Consider the following 12,415-nt stretch of genomic DNA (forward strand, 5'->3'; position numbering starts at 1 on the left):
GGATGTCACAAGACTGGATCAATCTCAGTTTGTCTGACTAGTGAATCTGGTTTTCACAAATACAAAGCCACTAGATGGGATTATATCACAAGGACACGAAAACTCAGAGAGAATATGATCAGATCGAGTTCTCTAGTAAAAGAGGTGATATAATAAACATTACCACTGTCTACAATAGATGAATGATTTAAGGCAAAAATGTCCTAGTATCCGAGTCTCAGATACTGCAGAAGTAAATAAAAGGATTGGCCTGGGTAATTTTTATGGTCCATTTCAGGTTTCAGTAAATGTGATTTTAAAACTTTACTGGGTCTGTGATTCCCCAGGACTCATTTTCTGAGCTCTCACTGGAGCTGAGTCTGGCACTGCTTGAATCCTGATGTTCATGTAGAAGGGGTAGCCTGAGTTTTTGTGGTGGCTATGAACAGCCTTCACAGCTCAGTGCCTTCAGAAAAGATTATATTTGTGCTTACACACACACACACACACAAAAAAAAAAAAAAAAACTAAAAATGAATCTAGCATATGACCCAGTTATACCAATCCTTGGCATATACACAAAGGACTCATCCTATTGCAGAGATACTTGTACAACCATATTTGTTGCTGATCTTTTCACGATAGCTAAGAGATGGAAGCAACGTAAGTGTCTCTCAACTGACAACTGAGAACGAAGTAATGAAAATGTGGTATATTTACACTATGGAGTTCTACTCAGCAGTAAAGAAAGATGAAATAATGAAATGTGCAGGTAAATGGATGGAACTAGAAATTGTTATACTAAGTGACAGAGGGCATATATTCTCCCTCATTTGTGGCTCCTAGCACCAAATCCTTGTATGTGAGTATATATCCGGATGTAACTGCAGTAACCTGGAAAATGGAAGAGGGCCAGGAACACAGGAAGTCACAAATGGCCAAAATGTAGAGAATAAGAGTCTACAAAGTATAGGTTCTTGGACAGGATTCCTATACTAAAATCCACCCACCTAGGCATCAGAGACCACTGCAGAAGAGGCGGGGTGGAAAGATTTAAGAGCCAGGGAGGAGATACATGACCATACGGAAACAGTCCTACAGGCTTCCTGGGACTCTTCTCATATGAATCTACATCAATGGTGTCAGCATGCACAAGACCCCTACAAACTCAACCAGACAGAATCCCAGCACAGAACTGTGGAAATGGACAGCATGCCCCAATCTTAGTCAAAGAATTATTGGCAGCTGATTACTGCTGGGTGAAGAAGAGTTGATGTTCTTAAAGGGAAGGACTCTAGATAGGCTTACTAGACTCAGTGGATGAACTTGTACTGACGGACATCTGGGGACACTCACTTGACATAATAGGCCTTAACACAAATGAGAGAATGCATGAATTCCAGTGGGGGAGTGTTAGGAGGGGGTCAATGAGGAAGGAGGGTATAAAGATGATTAGGATGCTCTGTATGAAATATACAAAAATTCAATAAAATAATTTTTTAAATTTACTAAAGAGAAAAAAAGTATCCAATTTTCTACCATCTTTCAAACCTACAATCCCCAATTTTTTCCAAGAAGGAATTAGAAAGTAGCATTGTCTAGTGAGTGTAATGTTCACAGCTAAAAGGAGTTGAATTCTCCCCATCCTTTTATTGGAGAAAAAATAAAAATTAAAATAAAAAATAAAACACAGAATTCCAGACATTATGGTAAGTATTTTAAATACTTCACAATTGTTGGCAAGCCATAAAGTAGAACTCACTTAATTTTGATATTTGAATTCACTCTACCTTGATACTCTTTCCTCTGTACCTTGAGGAAAGGGGGTAAAAGTCAAAACACCATGATTTTCCTCTTCACTGCAATCAAGAAGGGGCCAGGAGGGAGTTGTTGTTTTTCTCTGCTAAGCGGTATGGCCTGAGCCCATACTAAAGTAATAGAAAGTAGAGGTTCCAGCTCAGTGGCAGAGTGTTTGCCTAACATGCTCAAAGCTCTAGATTCAATACTCAGCACATATATAAATATAAATACATATTTAAAATTAGAAAAGTAACAGAAATGAACAAAGCAGGCTGTAGCTGGTGTTGTCTTGAGCACAACACTGAAGCAAATTACTGTCCCATAAACAGATTAGTCCAACCTTTATCCACAGAGCTATCTCACTCCTAGTAAGTATTTTAAGATAAGCAAAAACCCACAAGATGAAATCAAATTACATATGTCATATAACTCACTAATTGGTCATTAGACTATTTTGTATCAATAAATCAGATTCCCTGAGTATAAAGTAGCTTTCTCCCATCCATCTATGAGGTAACATGGTTTTTTGTTGTTGAGTTTGGATGAGTTATCTTACTTGTTAGTTGTTGTTAACTGAGATACTTATCTTCATCTCCTGAAACTCTTTCAGTATGGTATTTTTCTTCATTTAGAGATATTTTTTCCCTTTCTCCATCATTCTTTCTTCAAAGTTCATGTTTATTATTTCAAGGTGTATGTTTATTATTTCAATTACATTAATCAATGACAGATGTGTGCAGAAAGGCTGTATGCAAAGCAGCATGTTTTAGAAAGGGAACATAACTCTGAAGCATAGAGAACCTTCAAGCCCGAAAAAGGATTTGCACAAATGAGAGTGGGTGAGAAAGCGACATTATCAACAGAAGCCATCTTAACCTCCTTTACCACTATCACATATTGCTGAGGTTTACTGCAAAGCATCAAGGGCTACTCTGATGCCTCAGTTGCTGGCACAGGTCCTAACAATGAACAAATCTCAATTGAATTACCAATGAGAAGGCCACAGAGGGAAGAGCAAGATACAAGAGATTAAAAGTGGTTGGAAAGATGTACCCCGACAGCTGGTTCTTTTAATGTTTAATAGAATTTTCCTGAGGTCAAGGAGAAAAGGAGATTGATATTAAAATCTTATTACTAAAAAAAAAAAAAATCCTCTTAATGTACTACAGAAATGGAAAATTACAAGAATTTTTCTCTCTGGTGATGGTATATGTCTATAATCCCAGCACTAGTAAAGCAGAAGCAAGTGGATCTCTGCAAGTTCTAGGCCTTTTCTACACAGTAAGTCCCAAGCCAGCCAGGCCTATACAGTGAGACCCTTTCTCAAGACACTGCCACTCCCGAAGTTTACATGGCTCCTCTGAGAGGCTCATAACATAGTTATTCTTAATTTAATTATCTATGAAATAAAATTCACAGAGCACTCTGTGAGAAATAAGTATCTTTTAAAATTAATTATTTTTAATTTATGTGTATGCGTGTTTTACCTGTACATATGTACATGCACCATGCATATGCAATACCCTCAGAGACCAGAATAGGGTATCAGATCCCCTACAACAAAAGCTACTGATGGTTGTTAAGACACCATGTGGGTGTTTGGACCTGAATTTATGTCCTCTGCAAGACTAGTCAGTGTTCTTAACCATTAAGCCATCTTTCCAGACCAGGAAACAAGTATTTTGTTCAGGCACACTTCTCAAATGAAACATGAATAAGGTTTAGCCAATATTATGTTTTCTTTCAAAGTTGAATGACTCCTCCCCCTCCCATATTCCTATATATTACAGTTACCATTTTATTTTTATTTTATATGTATGAGTGTATTGCCTGCATGTGTATAAGTGCACCTATGATGTGCAATGCCCACAGAGGTCAGAAGAGGGCATTGGATCCCCTGGAACTCGAGTTATAGATGGATGTTAGCAGCCATGTGGGTGCTGGGAACTGAACTCGGGTCCTCTACAAGAGCATCCAGTATTCTTAACAACTTATGTATCCAGCTTCACACTAACCACATTAACTTTTTTTTTTGGGGGGGGGAGGGTCTTTTTGAGACAGGGTCTCCCTGTAGCCCCAGCTGACCTGGAACTTGCTATTAAGACCAGGCTGGCCTCGAACTCACAGAGATCCACCTGCCTCTGCCTCCCAAGTGCTGGGATTAAAGGCGTGCACCACCATGCCCGGCTCCACATTAACTTAAAAAAAGATTTAAAAAATTTTTATATTATGTGAATGTGTGTGCGTGCCTATATGTATGTATAAGCAACATGTGCATACTGGTGTCTTCAGAGGTCAAAATGAAAGTTTTACATGCCCTGGAACTGGGGCCTGATGTGGGCACTGGGAACCAAATTCAAGTCCTCTGCAAGAGTAGCAAGTTCTCTTAGTCATTGAGCCATCTCTTCAACTCCAATATTTATTTTTTGTTCAACTATGTAAAGATATGTTCTTTGTTCTTCAAAAAGATAGAAGAAATTCATTTCCATTATATTTATATTTCAATTACTTATAAAAGATTTTCACTTGAATTTGCATCATAGTAGCTATAATTGATAGATACAAGTTTAAATATTTAAGTTACTTCCGCAATAATTATTAATATCCATGACTCAGCAATAGCATCTTATGACTATAACTGGAGACCCTGCATCCCCACCAAAAAAGAATTTGAATTTCATTTTGAGTTTAACATACTTAATCACTCCAATCAAATACTTAGGCACCTAATTATGCACAGGAAGATGATCATGGCTCTGTTGTTATTTTGGTGTGGGACAGGGTCTTGCTATGTAAATCCAGAGTCCTGAGATTATAGGCATACACAATCAACTTGGCAGTAGATTATGCTTTTAAAAGAAAGTCTAAATACATAAGAAAATAAGATATTCCACATATTGTGTTATATATACAAATGCTGTATTCAAAAAATTTCCCAGAGAAAAAAATAGATCTCCCCCATTCTTATTTATTCTTAAATGATTGTTTAATAGTAAAGTCAGTTTACACTGGAAGACATGTTGAATGATTTTATTAAAAACCAATTTAAACAATGTAGCTTATGTTTAGCTCTTCAGTTATTTGTTCATTAATCTCTTTAGGAGCTTCCTTCCTTAACACAGTTGTAGTGCAAGAGGTAGCCACCAACTAACTGGCCTTGATTTCTATGGATTTTTTGTGAACGCCCAGATTTCGTTTTTGTCAAATATCTTAAATGCTGTGTGTTTAAACAAGTTTTTCATAACTTGTAACCTTAGTACAAGCTTTCCAAGAATACAAAAGAAACCATTTTTAAAATAAAAATCAAACAAAAGAAAGTTACACGCACTGTAAAGATGCTCTGTGAAAAACATTCTATTCATCAGGTCTGAAATGTCTCCAAAGGGATCGAGAACCACTTGGCTTGGAAACATCAACTGAGTACTCCAACAGACTGGTAAGAGGCCAACAGTGGCAGCCATGAGGGGATCTTTATAGCAGATTAGGAGTGGCCAAGACACCAGGGACTGGGCCTTCTCCTGCCTTCCGTTTCTTGGTAATGCCTTCACCTGCACCATTACACAGTGGTTCAAGTCCTCTGTTCTTTTTTCTTTTCATGCTCTTTGATGAAGACTTCAGTTCTAATAATAGTGGTACTTATGAAGACAACTCACAGATCTGTCTTTTCTGCTACCTTACCTTAACCACTCCCCCTAATCCAACTGCTGATTTAAGTACATCCACCAGGATGTTCCATCATTATCTCACAATCAATATATGCAAAAAACCGAAAAAGCAAAAAAACTCTCCAGGCTTATTTTATTCCAAATGCCAAGTAATTTTCAAATAGACAAAACATATAATTCAATGAAAATGAAATGGCAACCACAGACCTATTTTTAGCAAAATCTTTGAGTACTTCAAATCACCTTTCAATGAGAGAGCAGCATGGGCTGGACATTTCACTCAACCATCTGTGGCAAGTCATAATGAAACCTAAGAAAAGCATTTCCTCTGAGAGTTTTGTAGCCAATCAAGTCTCCAATCTTTTCAACATCAAAAGACACAACTGACATCTACTCCACCCACACGGTTTGTAATGTGCTCTTTTTAAAACCTACACAAAAAGAAATTTGTTTTACCTGTTTAGAACTTCAGTGAGCTTTGCGAAACCAGTATAAGCCAGTTCAAATGCTCCTCTGTGCCTGGACTGTAAAAGGTGTTGTTTAAAGTAATCACCTATTTCTTTTACCTTTAAAAAAATAAAAAAAAAAATTTCAATATATACTTAACTTATACATGCACTATGCGTGCGCACGTGTGTGTGTGTGTGTGTGTGTGTGTGTGTGTGTGTAAAATTTAATTCAGAACTTGTGTTTAGGTATCCATCTAACTTTCATTTATGATGGGACAATGTTTAAGCACTTTTTTGTTGGTGTTATTTTTTGAGACAGGGTCTCATGTAGTTCACGCTGGCCTCAAACTTGCTGTGTAGTCTGGGATGACCACGAATACCTGCTCCTCCTGCCTCTGGTTGAGATTACAGGTAAGTACCAGCACACTTGGTGCAAGCCCTTTTATAAATCATAAATCCTCATAATGAATTCCATGAACTAAGTAGTTATCTGTAGCTCACAAAGGAGAAGCTGGGGTTCAGAGAGGTTAAATATCTAAAGTCACATAGCAAGTAAACAGTAGAGACAGGACATGGAACTAGAAAGCCTTTTTTTTTTTTTTGGTCTTTTTGAGACAGGGTCTCTCTGTAGCCCCGGCTGGAATTAGCTATGTAGACCAGGCTAGCCTCAACTCACAAAGATCTGCCTGCCTCTGCCTCCGAAGTAGGGGGATTAAAGACATGTGCCACCATGCCCACCTCAAGGTCAGCTATCTTAACTGTCATGTTAGAATATCCTGCCTATACCAGAATTTCAAACCTCATATTATGTTCTGTTAGCTTATGTCATTCAACATAAAATCACACAAAGTAACAATACTCACATACATGTTTGAAATAATTATGTTTATCCTTTAAATATTCTGCCTTTACTGTAGTAAAATAGCCATAATAAAATTTATCACTCTAATCAGTTTAGTGTATTTAACAGGAAATACAGTTGAACAATCAACATCATCCATCTAAAAAACTTTTCAGCTGGGTATGGTGGCACACACCTTTAATCCCAACACTTAGGAGGCATAGGCAGCTGGATCTCCATTAAGATTGAGGTCAGCCTTATCTACATAGTGAGTTCCAGGCCAGCTGGGGCTACAGGGAGACCCTGTCTTAAAAAGACCCCCAAAAAAGAACTTTTCATCTTTTCTAAGATGCCATATATACTTAACAATAACTCCCAATATTACCTTTTACAGATACATTAAAGTTAACAGTAAAGTAAGATTTAGTACAAAGGCTATCCTAAAAAGAATAAACAAGTTGCATTTTATATCAAACCAAAGAATCTGCCAGAATGTCAACCCATCACTTCCCAACACATTGTCTTCCTCCAGGTAAGATTAAACAAACACAAAGCACAACCATTTATTTTAAAGACAATATAACTGACAATTGGTTGTCTATGGTTTCTGAAGACAGTGAACTGCAGAACTGGTTAGTCTCATTGGTCTTTGTGTCATTAGATTTGGTAGCTATGCACTTTTGAAAATCCAGCTTTGTATAAACTTGGGACCAAAGCTGTAATCAGCTATCTGTTGATCCATGCATCCACAGATCATAGTATAGTCACTATGCAAGCTACCTTGAAGTACCTCAGGTCTGCTCACCTGGAAATGCCTTCACCTCAGCACAGTGACTAGGTTAGATTCTACATGCATCAGAGACAGTAACATGATAAGCAACAAACAAGTGACTGTGGAAAAGGGTCCCTCTATATTCTGAGGATACTAACAGCCCTTGCCTCATAGGTGGTTCAGTCAAAAAGTTCAGAAGAGGCCAATTATCTATAATCTAATTCAGTTCAATGCTAGTTGTCCTAAACAGAAAAGTTTCTATACTCAAAGTGCATCTGATTATAAAAACATAACAAATAATATATGCAGAGGGAAAAAGGAAATCAGAAACCAACAAAACCACACAAGCAGCATGATGGATTTTTAAAATTCTAACACTTCAATATTTTAGAGCATTATGGTATGTCCTTCTGCTAAAGCTTTCCTATAAAGATCCAATGATATGCCTCATGTCTTGATATTATTCCTTTAATACTTTTTAAAGGCCACACAAGTTGTCAAAAGCCAAATACTAAGCCTTATTTCATCTTCAATATAGGAATTCCAAGGTATATTTTTTAATTACCAAGACTTAAATCTAAATTTAATCCCTCAAATAGATCTGCAGTTCAATAAACCTATCAAATACGGATCAGAAGAACAGCTGTTAGCTGTCACAACCATCATTTCTATCATTAGAGAAATAAGATGTTTCTAGAAAGATAGTTTAGGACAGAGAAAATAAAACAATAGAAAGTCAAGGGACTGGAGAGATGGCTCAGCAGTTAAGAACATTGGTTGTTCTTGCAGAACACCCAGGTTCAAATCCCAGCACCCACATGGCAGCTAACAACTGTTCATAACTCCAGTCCTGGGGATCCAACAGCCTCTTCTGACCTCCGTGGGCATTGCAACACACAGGTATACTTACCCACATGTAGGCAATACATGCATACACATAAAATAAAAATAATAAATTTAAAAAAATAGTAAAAAAGACAGCACTTCTCTTCCTTAGTTAATTCTTTACCCTAAAATGTCACAGATATTAAGAACATAGTTCAAAAAAACATGAGTGTTATTGGCAAAGTGCTTCTCTATAGACTTAGAACAGCACATAATCTCTTCCTTAAGCAAGGATAACATTTTCATTGCTTCCTTTATTCCAACTCCCTTCAAAGGAGTCTAAATCCAAAAAGCATACAATAAAAACAAAGCACTGAGAGCTATGCCTAGTGGATAGTCTTCCGAAGGTGAACCCTCAGTCTAGGTAATCCTGGCCTGTGGAATCAGATTGACAGAATAAGGACAGGAGTGATATACAGGCAATTTTTATTCATTGTTCACATTTAAATCACCAAACTCTCACAGATAAGAGTCAGGCTTGTTACGAATTTTTGTCTTTGTAGATTATATAAAATTATTGTCCAATGTTTCTTTGATATTCTGCCAAAGGTTTTCCCAGCTTACTACTAGGGCAGACAGAGAAGACGAAAATAAGATGTGTGTCCTCAGTAGACTTTCAGTTCAGACTGGCAGAAAAACGAGTGGACTGGTTGGTACCTAAGTGGCTCGACAGTTCCAAGAAATGAAAGACCCTCTGCACTAAAATTAGAAAAGGTTTTATGCTCACATCTTGCACAGGATGTATGTGCTTGGGTAGACCAACATAGAAAGGAATAATTAGTATGAGAAGAGGCTAGAACTAAAGAGCTAACATTAATTAAGTAGCTGCTGCCAACCAGGCGTGGTGGTGCACACCTTTAATCCCGGCACTTGGGAGGCAGAGGCAGGTGGACTTCTGTGAGTTCAAAGCCAGTCTTCTTGTCTACATAATGAGTTCCAGGCTAGCTGTGGCTATATGGAGACCTTGTCTCAAAAAGGACCAAAAAAAACGCCTAACAGACACTTTGTTGGGTCCACAGATACGAGCAGACATAACATACACAGGCTAGTGTTAGAATGACCTAGAGGTTTGGCACTAGAAAACAGTGGAAAATAGGGAAAATACGCGTGAAAGGGAGGGATGAGCCCAATTACTAATGGTGGGAAGAGTGAGTATGAAAGCATACTCTATGAGCAAGCAGCTGGACAGAGAAGCATCCTGATGACACCCTCTCAGTAGATAACCATGCTGAGAATCGAAACAGAAATTTAACATTTTTTGTCACATTTATTTGTGTGTGTGTGTGTACGTGTGTGTACGCATGCGCATGATGCACAGGCCAGAGGACAATTTACAGGAGTCACTCTCTCCTTCTACCATGTACTAGATAGCTTCAGTTGTCAGCTTGACACACCTGAGAAGAGGGAGCCTCAATTGAGGAATTTCCTCTACTGGATTGGCCTGTGAACATGTTTGTGGGGCATTTTCTTGATTACTGAATGATGGGGGAGGGCCCAGTCCACTGTGGATGGTACCACCCCTGGGAAGGTGGTCCTGGGTTGTATAAGAAGGAAGGCTGAGCACAGGCCAGGGGAGCATGCCAATAAGCAGCATTCCTCCATGGCCTATGCTCTAGGTCCTGTCTCTAGGCTTCAACCCTGACTTCCCTCAGTGATGAACTGACCTAGGAGATGTAAAAATAAATAAATAAGCCCTCTCCTCAAGTTAGTTTTAGTCACTGTTTTTATTACACAGTACAAAGTAACTAGGACACACCATGTGGGTCCCAGGGATCAAACTCAGGTCATCAGTCTTGGAGGCAAGTACTTTTACACTGTTATAGCCCAGAACTTTTAAATTTCAATTTTAAAGAAAAAGTCTTCTGAAAAGTGTTTCATTAGATACCACTGAGTTCTTGAAGTTCAAAAGAGCTTTTTTTTGTTGTTGTTGATGTCTTTACAAACTTTTAATATAAAAAACATATTCTCTCAAGATTTTTATTTACTTTTTTCTTTTTTTTTTTGTCTTTTTGAAACGGGGTCTCCTTGTAGCCCCAGCTGTCCTAGAACTCACTATGTAGACCAGGCTGGCCTTGAACTCACAAAGATCCACCTGCCTCTGCCTACCAAGTGCTGGGATTAGAGGTGTGCGCCACCACACCCGGCCTACTGTTATTTTTTAAAGCGACAGAATCTTACTCTGTAGCTCAGACTAGCCTTAAACTCAGTGATCCTTCTGCCTCAGTTTCCTAACTACTGTGATTACAGGAGTCAGCTGTCATACCTAACTCACAGAATGCAAATTTCCACATGGGAAGACAGCTAGAGAGTATCTTCAGGTGTCTATAGCTTACCACCAGACAAAAAAAAGAACTAAATGTTCACATAGGACATAAAACCAAAGGACAAAAGTAAACATACTTATAAAATTTACCTTTTACATAGCTGGAGAGAGAGGGTTCAGTCAATAACGCACTCTGCCCTACAAATGTGAGGCCTCACGTTCAGATCCATAGAACTATATTAAAAATGTTGAGTGCAGTATGTTCTTATAATCCCCAAAATGGAAAGATGAGAGGGTGAGATGGGTACCTTTTTGAAGCCTTCTGGCAAGTTACGTGGCAAAGTTCCAAGCTAATGAGACTCTGTCTCAAAAATGTAGAAGATGCCTAAGAAACAACACCTGAGTTGTCCACTTATCTCCACATGCACCCATAAACAAGCCCGCTATGTATACACGAATTACCTTTTACCTATACAGGTAATACAGTAGCTAAATCAAGGCTAACTCTACTTTTAAATTACCTAAGTCCAAGGACCTAATTACAGGTAGGACATTTTTACAAAGGGTATATGCAGCAGTCACAATCTGGGATTTGTAAGGAACCCAACTGCTATCTTCCTATCACAAGTTAACAAAGCAGCCCTAATCCCTTAAGTGTTTTTAACTGCTGAGCTATCTCTCCAGCCCTGACAGAACTACTTCTTATAACTCTGGGAAAATCAGCTATTAGGAGATTTTAATTTCATTTCAGTTACATGGAATATGTTGCAAAAGTTTACACTCCAGTAAGATAATTAAAGTTTTAAACTATACATTCTCCACTGCAATGATTTCTAACTAAGAGTTTGGATTTCTTCAGAGCCCATATACTGTCCCTAGAGATAATTACAAAGGCAATGGTTTTCTGGTATACAGACATTACCTTACTAGAAAGTTAATTTTTTGCTTTTTATTAAATCAAGAGCAGTCAGTGCTCTTAACCACTGAGCCATCTCTCCAGTCCCCAAATTATTTTTTTAAAGTACATGCCTGTGGGGGGGGGGCGGTACGTGCATGTGTGTGCAGGTGCCTTCAGAGGCCAGAGACATCAGATGCCCTGTAGCTGGAATTACAAGTGGTTGTGAGCCGCCCCACCTGGGTGCTGGGAACCAAACTCATGTCCTCTGCAAGAGCAGTACATACCCTTAACTATTGAGTTATCTTTCCAGTCCCTTCAGCAAATTCTTAACATGAGCCATTTTAGCTGTTGCCCTTCAGACTTGCGTTTTTAAAATGGATTTCTACTTCATATCATTAGTATATTTCTAAGCTCTTTGAGGTCAGAGAACCACATATGATTCCTCTTTCTGTTCCTACAATTACCCACATAGTGAGGCAGTCAATAAACAGGCAACAAAATGGTGTGGTTGTAGGGTCAAGTTCATTGCAAAGGCTAAAAATGGGAACTTTCATTCAGTTACAGTTCAGTGTCCTTATTTATAATTTCTAAGAACTATAGGCAAAATAAATTTTAGGAATCTGAAGCCCTCTTCTGACCTCCATGGCATTGCACAACATGGGTGCACTCACATACATGCAGGCCATACACTCATACACATAAAAATAATGAAATTTTTTTTTAAAAAGACAATTTCTTTATGACTTATGAATATTAATCAATGTAACCCGATACAGAAAAATCTAGCTCCTGTCTATGAAACAGAGAGGGGCTGGGCCAACCCAATCAACCCTAAATATCACTCAAGTAACAACTGAATCTAA

General features: G+C 38.3%; 1 protein-coding gene across 4 annotated transcripts in view; it reads right to left on the minus strand.

Moving 5' to 3' along the window:
- The window catches only part of Thada (THADA armadillo repeat containing), a 408,197-nt gene that overhangs the window by 321,590 nt on the left and 74,192 nt on the right, over positions 1–12,415 (minus strand). For all 4 annotated transcript variants that reach the window (XM_029564835.1, XM_029564834.1, XM_008835873.3 and 1 more), the window contains exon 22: positions 5,901–6,010. In XM_029564835.1, coding sequence (XP_029420695.1) covers positions 5,901–6,010 — 110 coding nt within the window. The remainder of the gene's footprint in view (positions 1–5,900; positions 6,011–12,415) is intronic.

Source organism: Nannospalax galili, unplaced genomic scaffold (genome assembly GCF_000622305.1).
Source record: "Nannospalax galili isolate Female #2095 unplaced genomic scaffold, S.galili_v1.0 scaffold257, whole genome shotgun sequence".
Classification (NCBI taxonomy): domain Eukaryota; kingdom Metazoa; phylum Chordata; class Mammalia; order Rodentia; family Spalacidae; genus Nannospalax; species Nannospalax galili.